Here is a 14,170-nt window from a genome sequence, read left to right on the forward strand (position 1 = left end):
CAAACTGGATGTAAAACATCTTAACCATCATCAGCTTTGTTCACCTTTCAGCTTACCCCTTTCGGGGTCGCCACAGCGTAACAGCACCCACTGTTTCACATCAGTGATTTGGCAGATTTTACGCCGGATGCCCTTCCTGACACAACCCTGTACTTGAGGGGCACAGGGACCCAGTTAAGGTCAACGGTCATCAGTGGACAACCCTGGGAATCGAACCCAGGGCTCCTGCGTGTCAGCCCTTCACCTAGCCCACTGAGCCACCCAGCCGCTTTTATGCAGCAGACATAACTCCTTTTAAACTGACAGATTCCTTAATATGACAAGAATTTCTACAAACCAGACTTGATTTTGTACCATCGCTGCTTTTGCGCTCTTAAAGTCAGTTTTCTTACTGAAACAGTTTTCTCTATTGATGCTCTGTTGTAGAAGTCATTTTATATCACAATCCAAAATATCCCACTGTGCTACCAGATGGTTCTGTGGTTGTGGAATGAATAATTGGAAGCTATTTCTTTGTGCTCATGACTCGTACAACCTCGTCTGTTGATGTCATCAACCAACCGGCCTTTCTACAGGTGAACAAACAGGACCGTTAGGAACTCAGAAATGTTGTCCGGAGCAGCAAAAGAGAAATGATTTCTTCTTATTTTCTTTATGTCTGCTCCCGTCAGGAGTTGTCATAGCGAACCACCTGCTTCTATTCAACCCCGTCGTCTTTATCCACCTCTCCTAAATTACCTAGAGATCAATGGATCAAACTGACTTAGCATGAGACTAAGCAGCAGTTGGGATTAGATTACAGCAGACGTGTTTATCAGAGCTTAAATAACACAATTTAACATTACAGCTCAAATAAAGAGGACATTGTATTTTCAATGAAAATGTTGCTCTTATTTCTTCAATGTTTAGATTTCAATTTCTTCTGTAATTTTTTTAGCACTTCATGTCTTCACCAACCTGCGACAGACTGGCGACCTGTCCAGGGTGAACCCCGCCTTCACCCATTAGTGGCCGGGATAGGCTCCGGCACCCCCGCGACCCCGAACGGGAAGAAGCGGTCAAGAAAATGGATGGGTGGATGGATGTCTTCACCAACATTTATTAATCAAATATCAGAATTTATAGACTATTTTAACTTCTTCAGCAATTTGTAGATTTTCAGCAATTAAACAAATATATCTTCTTCTCATTTAAAATCCTTTTGGGAAATGTTTACATTTTCATGGATATCCAGCAGTTTTTAGGTGGTGTGAGCATAACCCCACCCTGGAGGTTCTGCAGATGTGGGAATGTAATTTTGACAAGCAAACTACTAGCATTTTTCAATGTTGAATATTGGTTTGGATAAGTTGAGGAATCGCTCAGGTTCAGGAAGACCCCTGAGGTCAGAGTTTGATCATGTTGTTGCCGTTTTTCTTGAGCTTTAATGTGTATTTTTTTGGTTCTGCATGCAGACCTTTCCACGCTGCCTGTAGTTTATGACAAAAGTTGATGTTTGGGATCTTCTGCTCCACTCTCTAGCAGAATGGAAGGAATCATGTGGCAGAAACAGAAAAGGCCGTCAGTGCTCCGTCAGGTTTCCCAAACAGCTTCCAGATTGCAGCGAGGTATGGACATGTTCACTACACTCAGATGTATGTATATGACAGGTATAGTCACCGGATCTCTACTGGTGTGCCTGCATGAACCCCCTTTGGTAACACTTCCTTTGACAGGACGGGACTTCCAGTCTGCTTCTAACCTGCAGTTTCATTGCTGTCCTCTTCAACCAGGAAGTGCAGAGAGCAGGGCCGCCATTGCTGTGTGCAAAGAAGAGGCAGAGACAAATCATTCTCCCTCATCATCTTCACCAAGGTCCAACCTGCATCTCCCTCTGAGAGGAGACGATCCACAGACGTCGTCAGTGGAGGCCAGGCTTCATGATGGGTGACTGTCCCACACCAGCACTGAACTACAGAGAGACAGCTGATTGGTTCATTGTTCAAGACTTACTCACACTTGACTATCTGTGTCTAATATTTGTCCAAAAGTAAATTTTTTAAGTGTGCACATGAACACTTTTGTTGGCAATTGTTGGTGAGTCTCTTTCCCGCACGTCTACAACTATCTTGTTTGTGTAAAGTACCTGGGATCAGGTGAGTCTGTGGAAGATGATGATACAGAACAAAGAGAGTAAAACAGAAGAGCTTGAAGCTGATCCAGACTATCACCCTTGATCTCTTTCTATCTGGACTCTAGATCACACAGGAGATCCACCTAAAAGTTCAAAGTTTCTACTCCGTCCTTCTCTCCCGTCTTTCCTCTCGACTTTAAAACACTTTCTTCTTCTTCTTCTTCCACCAACAGTCGCCTGATCTCCACCAGAACCCTGTAGCTCAACAGCAACAGTGTTGTTACTCGAAAGCAACGATTGAGGGACGTTGCATCAATGAGCCTCACTGATGAGAGTATGAAAGCTGTTTGTGATTTCCAGGATTCATTTGGTTTTGGTTTTACATCAGACGCCATTCCTGACACAACCTTCTGCATTTACCCGCATCAGCGACGGCGCACAAAAGCACTGGATGTGTTTGCTTGTTGTTTCTGATGTTTATCAAACAGCTTTGTAAAAACACTCACATCTCTTTACTAATGCTACATTTAAGGAACCAACCAAGTTTGGCTCTCAAAAACCCTCTTAAATTAACATGAGGCACCATGGTAACAGTTTGTTTTCCTTTACCAAATTACAGAACTCAGTTCATGACAGTCAATCCAAAAGATTAAGCAAGGAAATGACTTAAAATGTATCTGAATCTTGGCGATGACCAACTCTCTACCTGTTGTGTGTTTCAGACATCTCCATTCAGACCACAGACACGAGGACAGAGGCATCGCCCAGTTCAGAGTCCAGCAGGACATTGTTCAGTACATGGAGCGTCAGGTGGGTTAAAATGGTGTCAGAACTTGTCTTCTGTCTTATGATTTCAGTCTCCCTCTGATCTGAAAGAAAAAAAAATAAAATAAAAAAATACATAAATAATTAAAGGTGCACTGATCACTGCTGCACCTCAGTCAACTTTGAACTGTTCGGGTTGTACTGGAACAAAATTTCGTTGTCAGTGAAAGCTGTGCATACGACAAATAAAATCTCTTGAATCTTGATCTGCTGCTACACTGACTGCCAATCACCTCCAGTGACTCTTTGAGGAATGCTAGAATGTTGTTTAATATGTTGCTTATTGCATTTTTTTGAATTTCCCTTTAGAACATAATACAACTTTTCATTGAATTGGTTTTGTTAAAAGTTGAGCTTCATTTTGAGATCGCTTATAAGTATAAAACCTGATGTCATTTCAGCTGAAATCAGACAATTCTTTAAGTCAGAGTTCAGGCTTCTAAAGCCAATCTTTTTGAATGAATGAATGAAGCTTTATTTATATATCACTTTACAACTTCTATAGGGATACCAAAGTGTTTCACAACAACAAAAAGACAAATAAAGTAAAGAAAGCAGAGTTTTTATCCAAACATTCAGAGGTCAGCTGATTTTAAGGCTTTCTTCCCTCCCGGAGAACACTCCTCTGAGTTCAGGAACAGAAGATCACTTTTTCAAACTCTTGATTGCACATTTGCTGTTCTTTCAGCTTGCTCTGGAGAAGCAGAAACTTGTTGCGATGCAGCTTCATCTCTCTGAGCAAAAATACTCAGAGCTGGTGAGTTGGTTCCCTGTAGACTTGAGACGTGTCTGGTACTGTGTTTGATTTAGTCAAATATCTGCTCAGTTTAAGAGATTTTCCTTTATTGACTTGATTTATTACTGTAAAATGTGGACAGCAGTTGAGTTTTCCTCTATGCAGAGGGCAGCCTCGGGGGGGTCCTACAGCCTTCCTCTTTTTCTGCACCAGCCTAACGGAGCCAATGAAGGACGGACTCACTATCGGGACGTCAAACAGCTGGAAGAGTTAGCCCAACACGGCTTTGCCATTGCCAGTTCTTCTCATCTGCAGCCAGGTAACCGCTTGGCCTTTTTTATTTCACTGATGATTCTTATGTCAACCAAGGTCAGCATCTGAGGATCTGTTGGAGTCACACTCTTTTCTCACCATACGTTTTTTCCGTCTGTGGCATCATAAGGAAAAGGTCCATTCATGTAGCACTGTGACCCCGCCCACCTGTACAAATCCTGACACTTTTTTTCAATAAAACGTTATAGCTTCACACGTTGTGAAAGGTGGGGGGGTATGAGCGTCTCTGTGGATGGAGCGAGAGCGCGTACGTGAGCGGGAACGCGTGATCCGCGAGCTGTTGCTCATGTTGACGACTGAAAAGCTGTTTTTTTGTCCTGTTTTTGGCATTACAGCAGCAAACACTCGTGAAAATATAAGTTCAGTTCGGTGAGGTCAGATTTTATCCAGACTTTCTGCTCTGCTAAATGTCAACAAGTTTTAAAGCTGATGACTTCTCCATTTACTGGGGATCAAAAAAAGAATAATGAAGATGTCCAAGTGCAGAAAATTCATTTGACTATAATTATCAAACTGACAAAAAAGCAGCTGCGGATTGTGAATATTTATTTTAGATGAATTGGAAATGTTTTGTATTTCTTTGTGTTAGAATTCACAGTATAGTTGGCTGGGTGTGGAAATGTCTCACTGAACATCTGGGTTCACTTCCAGGGCAGCAATGAGTTCAAACAAATCCAGTGAGTATCTTTAAATCCCCTCACGCTGCTGCCTAACTGGGTCTCTGAGCCTTAAAATACAGAGTTGTGTCAGGAAGGGAATCCGGCGTAAAACTCTCTGCCAAATCAGTGAAAGCTGATTCGCTCTGGTGACCTCTAAAGGGAATTTAGAACTGGTACTTCATGTCATTAACGTTTCTGATCCTCAAGCTAAATCCTCAATCCAGATCATTTTATTAAAGCCACAAGGCCCAAAGTGTATTTTGACAATGATCAGCAAAAGTAATCAACTGATTTCCTCAAAGGGTTTTTAATGTATCCATGTATCTTTGTAACAAGCAAAGAGCAACTGCAAAGAGAGAAAACTCCCTTTAAGGCCATGTCCACATGTCCACACGTAGGCGGGTATTTCTACACACACATATCTGCTGACCTCCGTTTTATAAAAAGTGTTGCGTCCACACGATCGTTTTAAAAATAATTCCATCCACACATCCCTGCATACTTGCGCTCTTGGACGCGGTTATGAACTTGCCAGAAGAGTATTTTCAGTGTTTTCCTAAAAGTGTAAATCTATCCAATCAGAGCACTCCTTTCTGAGTTGTCATTTCATCCTGGAGGACGACTTCCAGCTCAAAGTTCTCCCACCAGCTGGCGGTGCGTCCAGGTCGGACCCAAAATCTCAGACGGCGTCTTTCTCGAGTGTCATGCCTTCGAGGAGGAAGGGATATTTGGGGTAAAATAGCCGACTGCAAAGCACTTCTTCTCCTTTGCTCCTCGACAAGAAGCAGTAATTGAGTTTGTGAAAAAAACAAAGTGAAAAGTGCCTGTACCAGGGTAATAAGTAACAGACCCCTCGGGTCCATGCTGACCACTATCTGACATAAACAACGGCGCATCATTAGCTGTGTTTCCATCACACATCTGCGCAAAACTTTGTCGAAATTCTAGGAATTTCGACAAAAACAGTTTTGAAATGACCCTGTTTCCATTAAATCAAAATTTTGCGATAGATCACAAACCAACTCACGCCACAAGTCATTAAAAACACGGCGATGAATGAGAACAAGTATTTTTTATTTGATTCACTAAAAGGTTATTTGAGTGACGTCACAGCTCTGTCTGGGGTGTACAGTGCAGCTCGACTCAGAAGAGAGAGAAGCCTGTTCAGCGGGTAAAAGAAAAGCATTCTAACAGGAAAGCATCTGAACCTTTTTTCTCTTTAAAAACACGACAACATCCATTCAAGTTTCTGTCACGGCTCTCGCACTCATGAGACTTCCGGCTCCAAGCTGCAAAAGTGCGTCTGCAGATGAAGATATGAGGAAAGGAGGAGGAGCTGCTGCGCGATTCTGTATGACCAGCAGTTTCTAAAGAGCTGTGACGCTGTGGGACCTCTCAGTGCGTCCGGTCAGCAGCGCTCAGATCAGGCTCTTCATACCGAGAAGCGCATTTATTTAGAAAAAAGTGTTTCCATTACAGTTTTGCGAAAAATGTCTATTTGGATACATCCCAAAAACCACCTCCTCTAAGCGCAAAAACTTTTTTCGAAAAATGTTGTGTTTCCATTAGGAGAATTTCTCATTGAAATTCCAATTTGTGGACTTTCAGAGTTAATGGAAACGCGACTGGCGTGTATGCATTAATCGTTGCAGAAAGTGACTTTTAAAAATGTAAATCACTACTTTTGAGACTGTAGATCATTCTGTACTTCTTGCCAAAATGACACATTTTTATCTCTCGGCAAACACCATCAACTGGTTTCAATCGTATTTAGCAGAACGTTCTCAATGTGTAAAGATCAAAGAGAAAATCTCACCGTTTACAGTCTGCAGAACAGGCGTGCCACAGGGGTCCATTCTGGGACCACTGCTCTTCAGTTTATACATTAATGACCTACCTTCCATAAGCAATGAAGCTGATGTTGTAATGTACGCTGACGATACGGTCCTATTTGTGCACGGCTTGGATGCAAAGTCGGTTGCTGAGAAGTTATCAAGAGCAATGACAAATGCTTTGGAGTGGTTTAACAAGTCCTGTCTTACATTGAATGCAGAGAAGACAGTTACCATGTACTTCTCCAACAAACAAACCCAAGCTGTTCTTCCTAATGTCTATGTGGGCAGTCATATGATCAGGAATGTTGCTCAGTTTAAATATCTAGGTGTGATTTTAGACCCTACACCTAATTTTAAAAATCATGTTAAAAAGATCAGCAATACTCTGAAATTTAACATTGTCAACTTTCAACATATCAGAGACTCGTTATCTTTAGAGGCGGCAAAGTCGTATTTCAATGCCATGATCATATCACACCTTTTATACTGTATTACATCAAGGTCTCAGGCTAGCATAACAGTCCTAAAGCCTCTAAGGTCTCTGCATAATCAAGCTCTGGAAATCATTGACAAGTAATGGATGCTGGAGCATTAATCTTACACGCATTAATAGATATCTATCAGAGTACAAGACTATTGCTGTAATTGTTTTATCCTATTTTTAACTGGAAATATGTTTATTTTTATGTTGCTTTTATGAATTGGTGTATGTATTTTATATTGCACTAGTTTTAGTTTTATAAAATATTTTAGATTTCATATTGTATTTTATATTGTGTTTGTTTTTTAACATCCTTGATAACGTGTTTTACATTGGATTTCTTTTAAAAATGTCTTAAAATGGTTAATATGTTTATAATGTTTAGATATTATGTATTTTGTAAAGGACTCCAGGTGGAAATTAGCTACTAAGCTACAATCTGGTGCAACCATCTTTGCTTTTTAAGATCAATGTATTTGTACACTGCCCGGATAAATTAATAAACTAAACAAATTCATGTCCACACTCAGACGCAAAACCGGAGTTTTCCAAAATCTTCACTTTGGCTGGAGTTTTCCTAATGTACCGTTTTGAGTAACTTAAATCTTCGGCTTTGTGTGGATGATAGACCAAAACGTATAAAAATATATTTGTTTTAGCAGATACCCGCCTACGTGTGGACAAGGCCTAAATAGAAGAACCGAAACAGATTCAATAAAGTCAGGCATCTGCAGTGACTAGGAATGAGATACTACTGTAAAAGTACTATTAGAAATCGCTGAAGAAAGTCTTCCAAACACCAGAGAGTTCAACAAGGCGAGCCAGAGGCGAGGTCCACAGCCAAGATGAGCCAGAGGCTTAGTCCACAGCCAAGACGAAACAGAGGCGTGGTCCACAGCCAAGACGAGCCAGAGGTGTGGTCCACAGCCAAGAGAAGCCAGAGGCGTGGTCCACAGCCAAGACGAGCCAGAGGTGTGGTCCACAGCCAAGACGAAACAGAGGCGTGGTCCACAGCCAAGACGAGCCAGAGGCGTGGTCCACAGCCAGAGGAGAGGTCCACGACCAATTCAAGCCAGAGGCGTGGTCCACAGCCAAGAGAAGCCAGAGGCGTGGTCCACGACCAATACAAGCCAGAGACATGGTCCACAGACAAGACGAGCCAGAGGCGCAGTCCACAGCCAAGAGAAGCCAGAGGTGTGGTGCACAGCCAAGACAAGCCAGAGGCGTGGTCCACAGCCAAAACGAGCCAGAGATATGGTCCGGGGCCAACAACAGACCCAACAATCTTTCTGACCTTCTAAAACCTGACACTGGAAGCAGAGGCTGGAGAGAGGAATGTCAGCACATTTCTGCTTAAAAGTGTCGCACCAATGACCCAGCCCTGGATGAGTGGAAAAAATTGATGGAGTTGTAACACGCTCAATATCAACCATTAACTATTATCATTTGACCTTATTTTGTATTAATCCAGTCACATTGTTAGCCTGAACTCTCAGTGTTTTAATGGTGAAGGTTTATCTGAAAATAATTAGCATCCGTTAAATGATAAAATGTAGAGTGGATCATTTTCTTCTCGTCTAGTGTAAAAAGTCATGTTTAATCTAAGGGATAAATATTGAGATAAGCATAAATCAGATGTGGATAAAAACTGACGGAGAACAGATGTTGACATGTGACTGTTTTTTGTGTTTTCCAGATTTGGTGCCAAGTATTGAATTCTACAAGTACAACAACATCAGGCCTCCGTACACCTATGCATACCTGATAAGATGGGTAAACAACTGATTTATCGTTTAACTTTATGTGCACACAAATAAAAAGACTGAGTATCTGGAACAACATGTTGAATGTTATTTATCACTAACCGCTAATTCTGGCCTATAATGTGTTATCATTTGTAGTTGAATGGAGATGTATGCTTTAAAGTCCCCCTCCAAATGAAAACATGTTTTTGAGTTTTTAACATTTATGTGTGGCATTTTCTTCTGAAAGAGAAAAAATATAATAATAAATCATTTTGTGTTTGCATTTCCGAGTATTTCTCCTTTTAAGTCGCCATCACTCAAACTGTGGCTGAAAAACTGCGTTTGCATTCCTGAGACTTGCTTACGTCACGATAGCCGGCCCGGCTGCAGCTGTAGGGGCCGGAGAAGATAAGATAATGTCCCACTTCTGCTGTAAAGGATTGTAATTCACTGAAAGGCCAGACTGATGTTAGCTTTCATTATTTTCCCTAAGAATCTGAGGAAAAAATGGATTGATTTATTGGTCACAACATCCCAGACTTAAATCCTGTGGAGTAAACAATTTCACATTGTCAGTGTGCAAAATACAAAGTCATGTTCAAACATCTTTTCCTGCATTGGCTGCTTTTCCTTTACTCTCCCTAGTGGCGGGATTGTGTATTGCTTTCATTTTTTTACAGAACCAGAACTCTCCACAGGAACGGGCTAGACACTTGCTTTTTTTATCAACATCCTTATACTTTTTTCTCTTCATGGGCCAGATTAAACCATCCTGCCCGCGGGCCGTATGTTTGACAAACCTGGTCTATGCAGTATCAAGGCCGTCTCCCCATTTGGATCTGTGGTGGCCAGATTGACGTCTGGTCATCACTGAGCCCCCGGGTCATATCAACAGCCCTCATGGAGTGTACGTGGTACTACAGTACTATTTCTAACAATCAGACGGAGGGATGGCTGCGCAGGGGCAGGGGGATGGCTGGATGGTGGCAGACTGGAACCGATCGAACATCAGACGATTTTGGGGACCTTGGAGACCCTATCAGTCCATTATCACTGCTGCCTTCCGGCCACCCGCCTGTCACTGTGTGATCTCAAAGTGTGTCCAGGCGGTCTCACCCACGTCAACCTTCAGGCCCAAAAGTTATCCTTTTTCCCGCCAAGTCGTGGTGGCAGAAGCCGCGTTGTGTTTATTTAAACCCCTGACCCATTTCTCATTGATTCTATATATGATCCAAAACTCTTCGGCTGTAATATACTTTCAGCCTCCGGGTGGCGCTGTTAGCACTTTCTTTGCCTGCAGCTATGAATCAACCCCATGTGAGTCTGTCCTGGGCTTTTTTGTGTTAGAAATTCCCATGATCCTTCACTGTCATTTCTGATGCTTTTAGCGTCTTTTTCAGCTCGCTAAGACGGAGCGACAAACGGATAAAGTCAAAGATCAGCTGATCCACGTCTCTCGTTAGGATCAGTTTACTGTTTTCATTGGAAGAGAGTTTGCTTTACTCTTGATTTTCTATTAAAAATGAAACTTTTAACCTTGCTGTTAAAGGTCTCAAAGACAAATGTTACTTATTTTTTATTTATTAATAGAATCGAAATTGATAAATTAAACCATAATCTTTATTTTCTCCCTTTATTTCATGACATGCAAAAAAAATGTTGTATTTGTCCCGCAGACCGGAATCCCATTTAGATTTTGGGCTTTTGAGCGTAAACGTTTGGGCACCTCTGCTTTAGAGCAAACTCGTCCAGTCGCTTAAATGTAAACGTTTTCTTAAAACCTCCACGGCCAACTCCCAGCTTGTGGAAATGAAAGTGCCGCCTCCACAGTTCCATTGCCGCCGTTTCACTGAGTAACTTGCATTTTGATGGTTGACATATTTTAGGTTATAGGACTGAAGTCTTAATGTGTTGCTTTAATTGTATGAATGCTTCAAAATGTTCACACAATTGAAAATCTTCATCCACTTTTTGTGCTTTTTGGCACAGAAAAACTTCTTCACATTTTCAACAATTTCAAACATTTTTTTAATCAGAATATTCCGGAGAATTCTGCTCATACTTTTTTCTTTTTTATTGTTTTTAAATATCAAGCTAAACATTAAAATGTTCAGCCCAATAAGAAAAGGTGAATAAGGAAGTAGCTGGATAGTTTAGTTGGTTGGCATGCCTGGCACATGGAAAATCAGGGTTCGATTCCCGTGAACCTCATCCAGTTTTTGGCGAGATCTTTTACTCTTCTGCCAAAGCAGAGCCAGTAGCAATCACAAGAGGCCTCAGTCTGGATCTCTGTACCAGTACTAGGCTAAACTGGTATTTGTGGGTATGGATAATTCAGTTTGGAGTATTCAGATTACCACACTCTAAAGCAGGGTTCACCAATTTGTGGACCGCGTCCGGAACCTAACCCAGACGTTGGGTCGTGTGGATTTATGGAGACAGTTGTTTCTGTGGACCAAACTGCTCAGCAAAATATGTGGCAGCAGATTCTTGACTGTTTGTCATAATCTCACAATAATAAAGTGACAGACACGATGATTCATCTTCATTATTAGGGTTAGAAATGACAGTTTCTGATTGATTTTTTTTGATTAATTTGCTCTTATTCATTATATCCCTCTTAATGACTGCTCTTAATTCATGTATGGTTGGACACTTTTGACCCCCCCATAGATAGTGGAGTTTCATGTTTGTTCTAACAGGTGCTTTGATGTAAATGTTTGTTCCTCTTAAAGTGTTTTATTTTCTCTCAACTGGAAGAGCTTTTGCAGACTTTCTGGCAATTCTTTATTTTTTTTAACTTTGAACATGATTTAATTATTTTTAAATCAATCAAGTCTCAAAGTTTCAATAGTTTTAGTTGCATAAAAAGTGGATTTGTCGGTTCTGCATAAGGTGACTTGATTATTAGAGAAGAACTGAATTTTATGGAGTTTTGTATGTGCTTCTCCACACTTCCACTCAAGTCATGAAGGGGAGAATGAATGAAAAGGAAAACTATCATAATTCCAGAGGAGGAGAATGATGCTCATTTTTCCTACTTTTGTTGTGTTCCTTCAGTCCATCCTGGAGTCTCCAGACAAACAGCGCACGCTGAATGACATCTACAACTGGTTCACCAGCATGTTCTTCTACTTCAGACATAACTCTGCCACTTGGAAGGTCTGACCTCCACTGATCAGAATGCATTACACATAGACATGTTGATGTGTTTGAATAAAACGACGGTCACGCTGCAGTTGAAGTAAAAACAAAGCTGTTGTTGTCCCAGAATGCAGTGCGGCACAACCTGAGCCTTCACAAGTGCTTCGTGCGAGTGGAGGGAGGAAAGGGAGCGGTGTGGACGGTGGACGAGCGAGAATACCAGAGGAGGAAAGGGCAGAAATACCACAGGTACTTCAACCCCTGCATACATGTAGGATCTGGACCCGTTTTCATGAGCCTGTGTGTGTTCAGGGACTGTCCCAGCAGGTGGCTCCCACCCTTCACCCACTACTATCCAGAGGGACCGTGAACACCTCCACGCCAGCGGGTTACCTTGTTCTGAAGAAGAGATGCTGATAAAATAAAGGGTCCATAAATACGTTTCTCACACTTTTCTATCTCTGCTCGTTCAGAACTAACAGGAACCACGGTACTGCAGATATCGTTGTTGTTTCAGACGTCTGGAGTGAAGTTTCTTTTGTATTTGTTTGGTCTGAAATCACCGTTTTAGGCCCCATTTTTCCACAGTTATGTTTGTGTGTGGAGGGAATGACAGAAACCTCCCACTGACAGTCTGTGGCCTCATTTTTCTGTGTTCTGTGCAGGCTGGCTGTGGCTTCTCATGGAGGTTACCGCCCACTCACCTGTGGTTCTCCGTGGGGCGGGGCACAGCCGCCTGCACGTCGCTTCATTTGTTTGAGCGTTGTTTGAGACTGTGTCCAGATTCCCTCACTACTCACTGCATAGAATTCCTTCTCTAATCTGTCATGTTCAGTTCATTAGAAATTTCCCAGAAGTCTCTGTCAATAAACATTGTGCTTACTTTGGCAAATGTAGACCACAATGCATTGCGTTTTAACAACTTTTAATTCTACAAGAATGTATGTAAATGTATTTTTATAAATCCTCCAAGTTGTCATCATCTGGTGGATTGATAAATGGTCTTCTTAAAAGTTCGTATTTAATAGGTTCGCACTTCAGTAAATGGGTGATGTCATATTTGGCGTTTAAAAAGCTACAAAGGAGTGAGCCAGTGGCATCAAAATTCACACTGATAGTGTTTTAGTGGAAGGAATTGAGGCACAGCCTCAGTGTTCCTGTTTGAGTCTTCAGTGTCTTGGTGTTCAGTTTACTGCTGCACTACACTGACCACAGTGGTGTGTCCTTTGCGTGTTTGTGCTTTCCTTTCACCTCAAACGTAGTGTTTTGTTATTAAATTACTGTACTTCATGAAGCTTTTCCTGATCTGTCCTGACGTATTCTGAATATCTATACAGATTATTTTGTGTTTACATGGAGGTTGAACTTTGTCTTACAATACATTTTGTTCATGCCAGCATCTTTTTTTCTTTTCATCACAACAGTAAAGTTGTATTCACATTTTAATGATAAGCAAATTATTGTTTAGAATAGCTATGAATCTGGCCCTGCATTGTGTACTAATCAGGTCTTTTCAGAGGAAATGCGTTGAATCAAGTGTGCTAAACAAGAGGAAAAAACAGAAAATGTGAAGGAAAGACCATAATTGGAAAATGAAAACATCCCACTAATCAATGCCTGAAAGTATGTAAAGTTTATCAAATATTAAAGAATGATTGGAATGACAGAGGCTGTGATTATGTCCACAAGTGTTTAAAAACAAAAAGATGTTGAGAAATATTCACTTGGCGTGATACAAACATATTAGCTTTTCTAATACCAGGTAAGCAGAAAGCTGGACTACTTACAGTAATGTGTTGGAGAAAAATCAGCTCATGTTCCATGTGTTTCAAGGAGAACATTTTGAATTCAGAGTCAGTTACCGAAGGTTTTTCAATGTTTAGTCTCAATGTGTTCGCGTCCTTTGACAATAGATTGTTTTTGACATGCGACAGTGCAACAAAAAGAATAAAAACTCTGAGCACAGTGACCAGTGCAGTGCACATTAAAGTCTAAGAAGCAATTTTCCCCTAGTACAGGGGTCAGCAGCCTTAACGGAAAAAGAGACATTTTCTATTGATCAGAACCTAAAAGGTACCGCATAGTCTTACTTTAGTCTTTAAGAAATTTGGATTTGGATTCATTACCTTCTTTTTTTAATCATATATATGAATTATGTCTATTTTTGGCACGAACAAAGCAAAAATATAAAAAGAAACTAGCATCTCTGAAAATATGATTTTATTTGCTCTATATACATTTGACAAAAGCTCAAATAACTTATTTTCAATAATAATAATAATCTTTATTTATATAGGAC

The 14,170-nt window shown here is 41.0% G+C and overlaps 2 protein-coding genes across 8 annotated transcripts in view; one reads left to right on the top strand and one right to left on the bottom strand.

Annotated features, from left to right (window-relative positions):
- The window catches only part of foxp3b (forkhead box P3b), a 22,807-nt gene extending 9,277 nt beyond the window's left edge, over positions 1 to 13,530 (top strand). The window contains exons 2-10 of one of the 3 annotated variants that reach the window (XM_036212994.1): positions 1,522 to 1,607; positions 1,773 to 1,926; positions 2,836 to 2,923; positions 3,627 to 3,695; positions 3,840 to 3,993; positions 8,679 to 8,755; positions 11,788 to 11,889; positions 11,999 to 12,120; positions 12,537 to 13,530. In XM_036212994.1, the coding sequence (XP_036068887.1) occupies positions 1,526 to 1,607; positions 1,773 to 1,926; positions 2,836 to 2,923; positions 3,627 to 3,695; positions 3,840 to 3,993; positions 8,679 to 8,755; positions 11,788 to 11,889; positions 11,999 to 12,120; positions 12,537 to 12,642 (954 nt within the window). In that variant the 5' untranslated portion in view covers positions 1,522 to 1,525 and the 3' untranslated portion in view covers positions 12,643 to 13,530. Of the gene's footprint in view, positions 1 to 1,521; positions 1,608 to 1,772; positions 1,927 to 2,835; positions 2,924 to 3,626; positions 3,696 to 3,839; positions 3,994 to 8,678; positions 8,756 to 11,787; positions 11,890 to 11,998; positions 12,121 to 12,183 lie in introns of all 3 variants that reach the window. The other 2 variants (XM_036212995.1, XM_036212996.1) reach the window with 2 other exon arrangements.
- Positions 1 to 14,170, bottom strand: part of LOC112140035 (paired box protein Pax-7) — a 629,290-nt gene that overhangs the window by 97,570 nt on the left and 517,550 nt on the right. The gene's annotated exons all lie outside the window — the stretch shown is intronic.

The sequence above is a fragment of the Oryzias melastigma genome, linkage group LG7, assembly GCF_002922805.2.
Source record: "Oryzias melastigma strain HK-1 linkage group LG7, ASM292280v2, whole genome shotgun sequence".
NCBI classification, from domain to species: Eukaryota; Metazoa; Chordata; class Actinopteri; order Beloniformes; family Adrianichthyidae; genus Oryzias; species Oryzias melastigma.